Below are 14,875 nucleotides of genomic sequence, written 5' to 3'. Positions count from 1 at the left end.
GCAAACAGGTGTGTGTTCCTACCTTATACACATCCAGTATTCCACACTGGTAGTCGAAGCGTGTGTAGAGCTCGTTGAGCATGCTGATGACCTGCATGGGGGTACACTGGGCACACACTGCAGTGAAGCCCACGATGTCAGAAAACAACATGGTGACATCATCAAACTTCCTGGCGGGGACAGACTCCCCCTGCCACAGCTTCTGGGCCACGTCACCAGGAAAGATGGAGTAGAGCAGGTCTACTGTCCTCCTCTTCTCCTCTTCTAGAGCTTGGTGTGTCTTTTCTAGAGTGGCCTGGGGAAGAGCAGAGGGATATAGTAGAATGTGGATGATGGAGGAAAGGCTTAGTGACAGACGCCTGTCCTCTTCTAGAGCTTGGTGTGTCTTTTCTAGAGTGGCCTGGGGAAGAGCAGAGGGATATAGTAGAATGTGGATGATGGAGGAAAGGCTTAGTGACAGACGCCTGTCCTCTTCTAGAGCTTGGTGTGTCTTTTCTAGAGTGGCCTGGGGAAGAGCAGAGGGATATAGTAGAATGTGGATGATTGGGGAAAGGCTTAGTGACAGACGCCTGTCCTCTTCTAGAGCTTGGTGTGTCTTTTCTAGAGTGGCCTGGGGAAGAGCAGAGGGATATAGTAGAATGTGGATGATGGAGGAAAGGCTTAGTGACAGACGCCTGTCCTCTTCTAGAGCTTGGTGTGTCTTTTCTAGAGTGGCCTGGGGAAGAGCAGAGGGATATAGTAGAATGTGGATGATGGAGGAAAGGCTTAGTGACAGACGCCTGTCCTCTTCTAGAGCTTGGTGTGTCTTTTCTAGAGTGGCCTGGGGAAGAGCGGAGGGATATAGTAGAATGTGGATGATGGAGGAAAGGCTTAGTGACAGACGCCTGTCCTCTTCTAGAGCTTGGTGTGTCTTTTCTAGAGTGGCCTGGGGAAGAGCAGAGGGATATAGTAGAATGTGGATGATGGAGGAAAGGCTTAGTGACAGACGCCTGTCCTCTTCTAGAGCTTGGTGTGTCTTTTCTAGAGTGGCCTGGGGAAGAGCAGAGGGATATAGTAGAATGTGGATGATGGAGGAAAGGCTTAGTGACAGACGCCTGTCCTCTTCTAGAGCTTGGTGTGTCTTTTCTAGAGTGGCCTGGGGAAGAGCACAGGGATATAGTAGAATGTGGATGATGGAGGAAAGGCTTAGTGACAGACGCCTGTCCTCTTCTAGAGCTTGGTGTGTCTTTTCTAGAGTGGCCTGGGGAAGAGCAGAGGGATATAGTAGAATGTGGATGATGGAGGAAAGGCTTAGTGACAGACGCCTGTCCTCTTCTAGAGCTTGGTGTGTCTTTTCTAGAGTGGCCTGGGGAAGAGCGGAGGGATATAGTAGAATGTGGATGATGGAGGAAAGGCTTAGTGACAGACGCCTGTCCTCTTCTAGAGCTTGGTGTGTCTTTTCTAGAGTGGCCTGGGGAAGAGCAGAGGGATATAGTAGAATGTGGATGATGGAGGAAAGGCTTAGTGACAGACGCCTGTCCTCTTCTAGAGCTTGGTGTGTCTTTTCTAGAGTGGCCTGGGGAAGAGCAGAGGGATATAGTAGAATGTGGATGATTGGGGAAAGGCTTAGTGACAGACGCCTGTCCTCTTCTAGAGCTTGGTGTGTCTTTTCTAGAGTGGCCTGGGGAAGAGCAGAGGGATATAGTAGAATGTGGATGATGGAGGAAAGGCTTAGTGACAGACGCCTGTCCTCTTCTAGAGCTTGGTGTGTCTTTTCTAGAGTGGCCTGGGGAAGAGCAGAGGGATATAGTAGAATGTGGATGATGGAGGAAAGGCTTAGTGACAGACGCCTGTCCTCTTCTAGAGCTTGGTGTGTCTTTTCTAGAGTGGCCTGGGGAAGAGCAGAGGGATATAGTAGAATGTGGATGATGGAGGAAAGGCTTAGTGACAGACGCCTGTCCTCTTCTAGAGCTTGGTGTGTCTTTTCTAGAGTGGCCTGGGGAAGAGCAGAGGGATATAGTAGAATGTGGATGATGGAGGAAAGGCTTAGTGACAGACGCCTGTCCTCTTCTAGAGCTTGGTGTGTCTTTTCTAGAGTGGCCTGGGGAAGAGCACAGGGATATAGTAGAATGTGGATGATGGAGGAAAGGCTTAGTGACAGACGCCTGTCCTCTTCTAGAGCTTGGTGTGTCTTTTCTAGAGTGGCCTGGGGAAGAGCAGAGGGATATAGTAGAATGTGGATGATGGAGGAAAGGCTTAGTGACAGACGCCTGTCCTCTTCTAGAGCTTGGTGTGTCTTTTCTAGAGTGGCCTGGGGAAGAGCGGAGGGATATAGTAGAATGTGGATGATGGAGGAAAGGCTTAGTGACAGACGCCTGTCCTCTTCTAGAGCTTGGTGTGTCTTTTCTAGAGTGGCCTGGGGAAGAGCAGAGGGATATAGTAGAATGTGGATGATGGAGGAAAGGCTTAGTGACAGACGCCTGTCCTCTTCTAGAGCTTGGTGTGTCTTTTCTAGAGTGGCCTGGGGAAGAGCAGAGGGATATAGTAGAATGTGGATGATGGAGGAAAGGCTTAGTGACAGACGCCTGTCCTCTTCTAGAGCTTGGTGTGTCTTTTCTAGAGTGGCCTGGGGAAGAGCACAGGGATATAGTAGAATGTGGATGATGGAGGAAAGGCTTAGTGACAGACGCCTGTCCTCTTCTAGAGCTTGGTGTGTCTTTTCTAGAGTGGCCTGGGGAAGAGCAGAGGGATATAGTAGAATGTGGATGATGGAGGAAAGGCTTAGTGACAGACGCCTGTCCTCTTCTAGAGCTTGGTGTGTCTTTTCTAGAGTGGCCTGGGGAAGAGCAGAGGGATATAGTAGAATGTGGATGATGGAGGAAAGGCTTAGTGACAGACGCCTGTCCTCTTCTAGAGCTTGGTGTGTCTTTTCTAGAGTGGCCTGGGGAAGAGCAGAGGGATATAGTAGAATGTGGATGATGGAGGAAAGGCTTAGTGACAGACGCCTGTCCTCTTCTAGAGCTTGGTGTGTCTTTTCTAGAGTGGCCTGGGGAAGAGCAGAGGGATATAGTAGAATGTGATGATGGAGTAAAGGCTTAGTGACAGACGCCTGTCCTCTTCTTCTGAAGACGGATGAGTCCACGGCTGAATATCTACATGACAGAATAATAAGTATGAGCACACGTGTATGTGTGTGTGACTGTGTGTGTGTGCACGTGTGTGTGTGACTGTACCTTGAGTTTGTCCATCCTGTTCTTGAGGCCGTCCTGTGCCTTGGCCTGCTGTCCCACCAGTATGACATCACGCGTGGCGTCGTGGATGGGGATGTCTGACAGGTAGAGGCCCCTGCCCATCAGCTCCTCCAGCTTGTCCACCCGGGGGGAACCCAGGAACATCAGCGTAGAGGATTCTGGGACATGAATCATCTGACCCTTCACCTCCATCACCTGGTAAAGACAGAGAGAAAAAGAGAGAGATCGAGACAGGGAGGGGGTAGAAGACAGGGTGAGAGAGAGAGATGGAGCGCGCAAGAGGGGGGGTAAAGAAAAAAAAAGAGAGGGGGGAGAAGACAGGGCAAGAGAGGTAGAGAGAGAGAGAAAGAGGGGAGGAGAAGACAGAGAACGACAAAGAGATAGAGAGGTAGAGAGAGGGGGGAGAAGACAGAGATAGAGAGAGAGGTTGAGAGAGAGGCAGGGGGAAGACAGGGAGAGGTAGAGAGAGAGAGAGGTAGAGAGGGGGGAGAAGACGGAGAGAGAGAGAGAGGTTGAGAGAGAGAGAGGGGGGGGGGAGAGGCAGGGGGAAGACAGGGAGAGGTAGAGAGAGAGAGGTAGAGAGATAGAGGTTGAGAGAGAGAGAGAGGTTGAGAGAGGGGGGGGGGCAGGGAGAGAGAGAGAGAGAGAGAGGGGGGGGGAGAGGCGGGGGGAAAACAGGGAGAGGTAGAGAGAGAGAGGTAGAGAGAGAGAGAGGTTGAGAGAGAGAGAGAGATAGAGAGAGGTTGAGAGAGAGAGAGGGGGGGGGGCAGGGAGAGGTAGAGAGAGAGAGAGGGGGGAGGCGGGGGAAGACAGGGTAGAGAGAGAGAGAGAGGTAGAGAGAGAGAGAGAGGTAGAGAGAGAGAGGTAGAGAGAGAGAGGTAGAGAGAGAGAGAGGTAGAGAGAGAGGTAGAGAGAGAGAGGTAGAGAGAGAGAGGTAGAGAGAGAGAGAGAGAGGTAGAGAGAGAGAGGTAGAGAGAGAGAGGTAGAGAGAGAGAGGTAGAGAGAGAGAGAGGTAGAGAGAGAGAGAGGTAAAGAGGGGGAGAGACAGAGGTTATTAATGTGATAAAGAGGTCAATGGAATGCAGACCGTGGGAAATACAGTGCGCTCACAAAGTATTCACACTTTTTCCACATTTTGTTGTGTTACAAAGTGGGATTAAAATGTATATAATTGTCACTTTTCTGTCTCTGTCAATGTGGAAGAAACATTCAAACATATAAAAAAACAGTCATATATCTTGAAGTATTCAACCTCGTGAGTCAATACATGTTAGTGATTTAGGAGATTTTGGATCTATCCCCCACGGAGGGGCGCATCTATAAACACAAGCATAGAAAGACTATTCAGAAACGTTAAGAGGATGTTGTAGTCCAAACACGACCTCAAGTTTTTTGAAGACCCTAATCTCCTTGACAATGGGGGTGTTCTCGGATGGGGCCACAGTGTCTCCTGACCCCTCCTGTCTCAGCCTCCAGAATTTATGCTGCAGTAGTTTATGTGTCAGGGGGCTAGGGTCAGTTTGTTATATCTGGAGTACTTCTCCTGTCTTATCCGGTGTCCTGTGTGAATTTAAGTGTGCTTTCTCTAATTCTCTCTTTCTCTCTTTCTTTCTCTCTCTCGGAGGACCTGAGCCCTAGGACCATGCCCCAGGACTACCTGACATGATGACTCCTTGCTGTCCCCAGTCCACCTGGCCGTGCTGCTGCTCCAGTTTCAACTGTTCTGCCCTATTATTATTTGACCATGCCGGTCATTTATGAACATTTGAACATCTTGACCATGTTCTGTTATAATCTCCACCCGGCACAGCCAGAAGAGGACTGGCCACCCCACATAGCCTGGTTCCTCTCTAGGTTTCTTTCTAGGTTTTGGCCTTTCAGGGAGTTTTTCCTAGCCAATGTGCTTCTACACCTGCATTGCTTGCTGTTTGGGGTTTTAGGCTGGGTTTCTGTACAGCACTTTGAGATATCAGCTGGTGTAAGGAGGGCTATATAAATACATTTGATTTGATTTGATTTGAATGAGGATGTAGTGCTGCACATTCCAACATCATCTAGGCTACAAATGAGATGTCGTCACCCATTCTCCCATACACACCAGATCAAGAGAACGCTGGCCCTGCGGCAATAAATCCAACTGTAGCCTATAGACAATACAGGATTAAATGAAGATGTGTTGAGGATGGAAAACATCTCTCTGGCTCTCAGCTGACTGAAAGAAGTCAGGTTTGTCTGCTACTGTATCTGTAGTTTAGTCTTTGGTTGCTCTGGTAGATTACCAGGATGTATGGAAAACATTCTTGCCCAAGAAGAAAATATCTAAACAATAAAGTATTTGGATACACCTACTCATTCCACAGGTTTTTCTGGATTTTTAAAAACAATTTTCTACATTGTAGAATAATAGCGAAGACATCAAACTATGAAATAACACAAATGGAATCATGTAGTAACCAAAAATGTGTTAAATAAATCAAAATATATTTTATATTTGAGATTCTTCAAAGTAGCCACCCTTTGCCTTGATGACAGCTTTGCACACTCCTAGCATCCTCTCTCGCACGCACTCTCTGGTTCTCTCCCTCTCTCCCCGGTGTCAGATAGATTATTCCGCCTGTGAGCCCACTGCAGCCTGATTTATTTATAGAACCCTCTCCTAGTTCTGCATAATGCACACAACCTACATCTACAGAGAAATAACGCACACACACACCCTACATACAGTCTACAGAGATCGAACACAAACACGCACTACCTATATATAGTCTACAGAGAGATAACACACACAATACCTACATATAGTCTACACAAATCTAATACACACATTACATACATATAGTCTAGAGAGAGACAGAGTACTGCACACGCACTTAGTTACGGAAAGTAGATACACACACACAGACAGTGCATTCGGAAAGTATTCAGAACCCTGGACTTTTCCCACATCTTGTTACGCCTTATTCTAAAATTAGATTAGATTTGTTTTTTTCAATCTACACACAATACCCCATAATGACAAAGCAAAGTTTATTAAAAGTTTATATATAAAAAAAAAAGAAATCCCTTATTTACATAAATATTCAGACCATTTGCTATGAGATTCTAAATTGAGCTCAGGTGCATCCTGTTTCCATTGATCATCCTTGAGATGTTTCTACAACTTGATTGGAGTCCACCTGCGGGGAATTAAATTGATTGGACACGATTGGGAAAGGCACACACCTGTCTATATAAGGTTACACAGTTGACAGTGCATGTCAAAGCAAAAACCAAGCCACAAGGTTGAAGGAATTGTCCGTAGAGCTCCGAGACAAGATTGTGTTAAACCACCATGAGACTCTTCCTAGAGCAGGCTACCCGGCAAAACTGAGCAATCGGGGGAGAAGGGCCCTGGTCAGGGAGCTGACCAAGAACCCGATGGTCACTCTAACAGAGCTCAAGAGTTCCTCTGTGGAGATGGGAGAACCTTCTAGAAGGACATCTTTGCAGCACTCCACCAATCAGGCCTTTATGGTAGTGGCCAGACAGAAGCCCTTCCTCAGTAAAAGGCACATGACAGCCCGCTAGGAGTTTGCCAAAAGGCACCTAAAGACTCTCAGAACATGAGAAACAAGATTCTCTGGTCTGATGAAACCAAGATTGAACTCTTTGGCCTGAATGCCAAACGTCACGTATGGATGAAACCTGGCACCATCCCTATGGTGAAGCATGGTGGTGGCAGCACCATGCTGCAGGTATGTTTTTCAGTGGCAGGGACTGGGAGACTAGTCAGGATCGAGGGAAAGATGAACGGAGCAAAGTACAGAGAGATCCTTGATGAAAACCTTCTCCAGAGCGCTCAGGACCTCAGACCTGGGTGAAGATTCACCTTCCAACAGGACAATGACCCTAAGCACACAGCCAAGACAACGCAGGAGTGGCTTCGGACTAAGTCTCTGAATGTCCTTCAGTGGCCCAATCAGAGCCTGAACTTGAACCCGATCAAAAATCTCTGGAGAGACCTAAAAATAGCTGTGCAGCGACGCTCCCCATCCAACCTGACAAAGCTTGAGAGGATCTGTAGAGAAGAATGGTAGAAACTCACCAAATACAGGCTTGCCAAGCTTGTAGCGTCATACCCAAGAAGACTCAAGGCTGTAATCACTGCCAAAGGCACTTCAACAAAGTGCTGAGTAAAGGGTCTGAATACCTATGTACTTGCAAACATTTCTAAAAAACTATTTTTGCTTTGTCATTATGGGGTATTGTGTGTAGTTTGATGAGGGATAAAAAGGTTTCAATCAATATAGAATAAGGCTGTAACATAACAAAATGTGGATAAAGTCAAGGGGTTTGAATACTTTCCGAATGCGCTGTATACTGTACAGTCGCAGTGTGTATTGTGGGAGGATGTGACCAGGTGTTTTCTGTGGTTGTGGCAGGCAGAGTGGGAGGAGTCACATGGCTGACACATTAATGGACATCTCCATGGAGACGACAGGAATACCAGGAACACTCAGAAAATCCAAGCGACTGTGTCTCGGAAAACTACCCTCACACTTAACAGAACGCTTACACACACACACTCATATTCATATTCAAACACATACAAGTATGAATTAATTGACACACAAACAATCACACACACAACCACTAATACACACACGTAAATGTACTTACCTATGTATGTAGAGTACTCTACCTGTATATAACATGTAGAGCACTGGTCATCAACCTTTTGAGTCAAGGTCACTTTCGCAGTCAAAAAGCAAGCCGAGATCTATCGCTCAGAATTGTTTAAAACATAACTTAAAAAAATGTTAAATTAGGAATGATGTTTGTGAAGTAGGCCTAATAAATTATCACAGCATATTGGCTTAGGAAGGCCACCAAAAATTCTGAGATTTCCATCCCCAACTACAACATTTTCTGTCAAGATAGAACTGACAAAGGGAGAGGAGTTGCAATCTACTGCAGAGATAGCCTGCAAAGTTCTGTCATACTTTTCAGGTCTATGCTCAAACAGTTAAAAATGTATCTCTCACTGTTGTCGCCTGTTATAGACCCCCTTCAGCTCCCAGCTGTGCCCTGGACACAATATGTGAATTGATTGCCACCCATCTATCTTCAGAGTTCGTTCTGCTAGGTGACCTAAACTGGGATATGGTTAACTTCTTATTGTATAGGGGACGCTTGAGTCCCACTTGGCCAAAAGCCAGGGAAAATGCAGCGCGGCAAATTCAAATAAATTGATATAAAAATCTAACTTTCATTAAATCACACATGTAAGATACTAAATTAAAGCTACACTCGTTGTGAATCCAGCCAACATGTCAGATTTTAAAAAGGCTTTTCGGTGAAAGCATAATAAGCTATTATCTGATGATAGCACAGCAGTAAACAAAGAGGGTAACATATTTCAACCCTGCAGGCGCTACACAAAACACAGAAATAAAATATAAAACATGCCTTACCTTTGACACTCTAATATGTCCCATACCATCACAATTGGTCCTTTTGTTCGATTAATTCCGTCCATATACAGTGGGGAGAACAAGTATTTGATACACTGCCAATTTTGCAGGTTTTCCTACTTAAAAAGCATGTAGAGGTCTGTAATTGTTGTCATAGGTACACTTCAAATGTGAGAGAGGGAATCTAAAACAAAAATCCAGAAAATCACATTGTATGATTAAGTAATTAATTCCTCCATACAGACCTTCTCCAGATCCTTCAGGTTTCGTGGCTGTCGCTGGGCAATACGGACTTTCAGCTCCCTCCAAAGATGTTCTATTGGGTTCAGGTCTGGAGACTGGCTAGGCCACTCCAGGACCTTGAGATGCTTCTTATGGAGCCACTCCTTAGTTGCCCTGGCTGTCTCTTTCATATCGTTGTCATGCTGGAAGACCCAGCCACGGCCCATCTTCAATGCTCTTAATGAGGGAAGGAGGTTGTGGCCAAGATCTCGCGATACATGGCCCCATCCATCCTCCCCTCAATACGGTGCAGTCGTCATGTCCCCTTTGCAGAAAAGCATCCCCAAAGAATGATGTTTCCACCTCAATGCTTCACGGTTGGGATGGTGTTCTTGGGGTTGTACTCATCCTTCTTCCTCCTCCAAACACGGCGAGTGGAGTTTAGACCAAAAAGCTCTATTTTTGTCTCATCAGACCACATGACCTTCTCCCATTCCTCCTCTGGATCATTCAGATGGTCATTGGCAAACTTCAGACAGGCCTGGACATGCGCTGGCTTGAGCAGGGGGACCTTGCGTGCGCTGCAGGATTTTAATCCATGGCGGCGTAGTGTGTTACTAATGGTTTTCTTTGAGACTGTGGTCCCAGCTCTCTTCAGGTCATTGACCAGGTCCTGCCGTGTAGTTCTGGGCTGATCCCTCACCTTCCTCATGATCATTGATGCCCCACGAGGTGTGATCTTGCATGGAGGGTGATTGATGGTCATCTTGAACTTCTTCCATTTTCTAATAATTGCGCCAACAGTTGTTGCCTTCTCACCAAGCTGCTTGCCTATTGTCCTGAAGCCCATCCCAGCCTTGTGCAGGTCTACAATTTTATCCCTGATGTCCTTACACAGCTCTCTGGTCTTGGCCATTGTGGAGAGGTTGGAGTCTGTTTGATTGAGTGTGTGGACAGGTGTCTGTTATACAGGTAACAAGTTCAAACAGGTGCAGTTAATACGGGTAATGAGTGGAGAACAGGAGGGCTTCTTAAAGAAAAACTAACAGGTCTGTGAGAGCCGGAATTCTTACTGGTTGGTAGGTGATCAAATACTTATGCAGATAAAATGCAGATTAATTACGTCAAAATGTGATTTTCTGGATTTTTGTTTTAGATTCCGTCTCTCACAGTTGGAGTGTACCTATGATCAAAAAAATGACAGACCTCTACATGCTTTTTAAGTAGGAAAACCTGCAAAATCATCAGTGTATCAAATACTTCTTCTCCCCACTGTATATCCAAAATGTTAATTTATTTGGCGCATTTGATCCAGAAAAAAACAGCTTCCAAATTGCGCAAAGTCACTACAAAATATTTAAAAAGTTGCCTGTAAACTTTGCCAAAACATCTCAAACTACTTTTGTAATACAACTTTAGGTATTTTTAAACGTTAATAATCGATAAAATTGAAGACGGGTCAATCTGTTTTCAATAGAGGACTTTTCAAGTCTTGCGCAACTCTCAACGGTGTTACCCATTTCCTAGATGGTCGTACTTCTTCATTGCACAAACCTCAACCAAATTCCAAAGACTGGTGACATCCAGTGGAAGCGGTAGGAACTGAAAACAAGTGTCTAAGAAATAGTGTTTCCCAATGAGAGATACTGAACAGACAGAGACCTCTAAAAAAATAACATCTGAACGGTTAGCCCTCTTGGTTTTGCCTGCTACATAAGTTCTGTTATACTCACAAACAGATTCAAACAGTTTTAGAAACTTCATAGTGTTTTCTATCCAAATCTATTAATATTATGCATATCTTATATTCTTGGCATGAATAGCAGGAAGTTGAAATTGGGCACGCTATTTATCCAAAAGTGAAAATGCTGCCTCCTACACCTTAAGTAGTCACCCCGGCCGTCCTACAATCTAAGCTAGATGCCCTCAATCTCACACAAATGATCAAGGAACCCACCAGGTACAACCCTAAATCCATAAACATGGGCACACTCAAAGATATTATCCGGACCAACTTGCCACCCAAACACCTCTGCTGTTTTAAATCAGGATCTCAAATATCACTGATTCATTGCCTGAATCCGTTATGGGTCTGCAGTCAAACGACCACCCCTCATCACTGTCAAACGCTCACTAAAGCACTTCTGCGAGTATAGGCCTTTCTAATTGACCTGGCCCGGGTATCCTGGAACAATATTGACCTCATCCCGTCAGTAGAGGATGTCTGGTTGTTCGTTAAAAGTAATTTCCTCACCATCTTAACACAGTGTCCAAAGAAGGGCCAGATGTATACAAAATGGTGTTGTCTGCGTAGAGGTGGATCAAGGAATCACCCACAGCAAGAGCGACATCGTTGATATATACAGAGAAAAGAGTCATCCCGAGAATTGAACTCTGTGGTACCACCATAGAGACTGCCAAATGTCCGGACAACAGGCCCTCCGATTTGGCACACTGAACTCTATCTGAGAAGTAGTTGGTGAACCAGGCGAGGTATTCATTTGGGAATCCAAGGCCGCTGAGTCTGCTGATAAGAATACGGTGATTGATAGAGTCGAAAGCCTTGGCCAGGTCGATGAAGACGGCTGCACAGTACTGTCTTTTATTGCTAGTGTTTATGACATTGTTTAGGACCTTGAGCGTGGCTGAGGTGCACCATTGACCAGCTCAGAAACCGGATTGCACAGCGGAGAAGATACAGTCGGATTTGAAAAGGTCAGTGATCTGTTTGTTAACTTGGCTTTCTAAGACTTTGGAATGGCAGGGCAGGATGGATATAGGTCTGTAACAGTTTGGGTCTAGAGTGTCACCCTCTTTGAAGAGGGGGTTGACCGCGGCCGCTTTCCAATGTTTAGGAATCTCGGACGATACGAAAGAGAGGTTGAACAGACTAGTAATAGGGGTTGCAACAATGGCGGCGGATCATTTTATAAATAGAGGGTCCAGGTTATCTAGCCCATCTGATTTGTACGGGTCCAGGTTGTCTAGCCCATCTGATTTGTAAGGGTCCAGGTTGTCTAGCCCATCTGATTTGTAGGGGTCCAGGTTGTCTAGCCCATCTGATTTGTACGGGTACAGGTTGTCTAGCCCATCTGATTTGTAAGGGTCCAGGTTGTCTAGCCCATCTGATTTGTAGGGGTCCAGGTTGTCTAGGCCGTCTGATTTGTACGGGTCCAGGTTTTGCAGCTCTTTCAGAACATCTGCTAACTGGATTTAGGTGAAGGAGAAGCTGGGTGTCAAGGGATGACACTGGAGAGGTGAAGCAGGTACGGGGAGTCAAACATTTAATAGGGAACGGACATAGAACGAGACAGGAACAACATCAGCACAGGGGGAACAAATACAAATTACAATCAATGCAGCAGTGGGGAACAGAGTAGGGAAATGACAAATATTGGGGAGGTAATAAACAGGTGATGAGTGAGTCCAGGTGAGTCCAATATCCTCGAGGGCACCAGGGGGGGAAGAGTGGGAGCAGGCGTGACACTGGGGAGGCTTGGGCAAGTAGCTGCGGGGGGTGCGGAGCTGTTGGCCGAGGTTGGGGTAGCCAGGAGGAAAGCATGGCCAGGCGTAGAGAAATGCTTATTGAAATTCTCGATTATCGTGGATTTATTGGGAGTGACAGTGTTTCCTAGCCTCAGTGCAGTGGGCAGCTGGGAGGAGGTGCTTTTATTCTCCATGGACTTTAGTGTCCCAAACCTTTTGGAGTCAGAGCTACAGGATGCAAATTTCTGTTTGAAAAAGCTAGCCTTTGCTTTCCTAACTGTGTGTATTGGTTCCTGAAAATGTGCAAATCGCGGGGAGCTTCAATGCCATACAACACTCCTTCCGTGGCCTCCAACTGCTCTTAAACGCTAGGAAAACTAAATGCATACTTTTCAACCGATCGCCAGACTAGCATCACTACTCTAGAAGGTTCTGACTTAGAATATGTGGACAACTACAAATACCTAGGTGTCTGGTTAGATTGTAAACTCTACTTCCAGACTCATATTAAGCATCTCCAATCCAAAATTAAATCTATAATTGGCTTCCTATTTCGCAACAAAGCCCCCTTCACTCACGCTGCTAAATTTTGAACACATCTGGCCCTTGTTTTGAACATAGCATTAGTCTCAGCGGAGGGAGGGAGAGAGCAGCAAAGGGTCTGGATTAGAGGTCGACCGATTCATCGGAATGGCCGATTAATTAGGGGCGATTTCAAGTTTTCAAAACAATCGGAAATAGGTATTTTTGGGCACCGATTTGTCAATTTAATTTATTTTTTATACCTTTATTTAACTAGGCAAGTCAGTTAAGAACAAATTCTTATTTTCAATGACGGCCTAGGAACGGTGGATTAACTGCCTTGTTCAGGGGCAGAATGACAGATTTTCACCTTGTCAGCTCGGGGGATCCATTCTTGCATGCTTACAGTTAACTAGTCCAACGCAATAACGACCTGCCTCTCTCTCGTTGCACTCCACAAGGAGACTGCCTGTTACGCAAATGCAGTAAGCCAAGGTAAGTTGCTAGCTAGCATTAAACTTATCTTACAAAAAACAATCAATCATAATCACTAGTTAACTACACATGGTTGTAATTGTCATTATTACAATTCTTTAAAAAACAATATATATTTTATTTTATAAATCGTCCGATTAATTGGTATGGGCTTTTTTGGTCCTCCAATAATCGGTATCGGTGTTGAAAAATCATAGTCGGTCGACCTCTAGTCCGCATCTCATGTTCTCTGCTCTATTCTTCCATTCCTCCAGTGAGACTGACCAGAGAGAGGGGCACCGTCTTCCACCTGATGGTGAAACTCGAGTCGCACCGCATCTGCCTCAGGCACAAATTCATGTTGTTCCTATGAACAGAGGAAGTGAAATATTCCTTAATATTAAAATAGACACGACGAGCTCCAAATAATAATAGAAATGCAGGGCTATCGATACACTTGGCTACTCGTTCATTGCAGCTGCAGGGCGAGTAGGGAGAACCATGTTTTATAATAGTGCAGAATAAAAACTTAAACATGAACTCACTCATAAACAGCAGCTCTTTGCTGTGTTCCTTTGACATTCTCTCTCTGGTCAAAGTTTTAAAAGTTAGGAAATCTTACATAGGCTAGTATGTGGCCAAGGTCGTGGAAGCTGTAGGCAAGGTGATTTGAGCTATCTGATTGGCCAGCGCAGTAGGCACACTCAATTTAGCCACAGATCTCCCCGTCCACAGGGTAGGTGGAGTTTGTCTTGTCAAACAAATTAAATGGTTCTAAAACGGAACACTTTGCCTACCCAGTGTGCAGAGCTTCTGAATCAAGTGTACCTACCTTAAACAGCACAAGAAGAATAACTAAAAAAAGAGTGCAACCCTTATCAAAGACAACTCTGTGTCCTTATCAAAGACAACTCTGTGTCCTTATCAAAGACAACTCTGTGTCCTTATCAAAGACAACTCTGTGTCCTTATCAAATAAAACTCTGTGTCCTTATCAAAAACAACTCTGTGTCCTTATCAAAGACAACTCTGTGTCCTTATCAAAAACAACTCTGTGTCTTTATCAAAAACAACTCTGTGTCTTTATCAAAGACAACTCTGTGTCCTTATCAAAGACAACTCTGTGTCCTTATCAAAGACAACTCTGTGCCTTTATCAAAGACAACTCTGTGCCTTTATCAAAAACAACTCTGTGTCTTTATAAAAAACAACTCTGTGTCTTTATCAAAGACAACTCTGTGTCCTTATCAAAGACAACTCTGTGTCTTTATCAAAGACAACTCTGTGTCCTTATCAAAGACAACTCTGTGTCCTTATCAAAGACAACTCTGTGTCCTTATCAAAGACAACTCTGTTTCCTTATCAAAGACAACTCTGTGTCCTTATCAAAGACAACTCTGTGTCCTTATCAAAAACAACTCTGTGCCTTTATCAAAGACAACTCTGTGCCTTTATCAAAGACAACTCTGTGCCTTTATCAAAGACAACT

The 14,875-nt window shown here is 45.2% G+C and overlaps 1 protein-coding gene across 2 annotated transcripts in view; it reads right to left on the bottom strand.

The window, feature by feature from the left end:
* LOC139385814 (guanylate cyclase 1, soluble, alpha 2) overlaps window positions 1–14,875 on the bottom strand; it is a 101,108-nt gene that overhangs the window by 52,172 nt on the left and 34,061 nt on the right. For both annotated transcript variants that reach the window (XM_071131057.1, XM_071131058.1), the window contains 2 exons: window positions 3,213–3,425; window positions 23–295 (listed from right to left, as the gene is read on the bottom strand). In XM_071131057.1, coding sequence (XP_070987158.1) covers window positions 23–295; window positions 3,213–3,425 — 486 coding nt within the window. The remainder of the gene's footprint in view (window positions 1–22; window positions 296–3,212; window positions 3,426–14,875) is intronic.

Source organism: Oncorhynchus clarkii, chromosome 27 (assembly GCF_045791955.1).
Source record: "Oncorhynchus clarkii lewisi isolate Uvic-CL-2024 chromosome 27, UVic_Ocla_1.0, whole genome shotgun sequence".
NCBI classification, from domain to species: domain Eukaryota; kingdom Metazoa; phylum Chordata; class Actinopteri; order Salmoniformes; family Salmonidae; genus Oncorhynchus; species Oncorhynchus clarkii.
The sequence above is the reverse complement of the archived record's forward strand: the minus strand, read 5'-3'. Positions and strand labels throughout refer to the sequence as shown.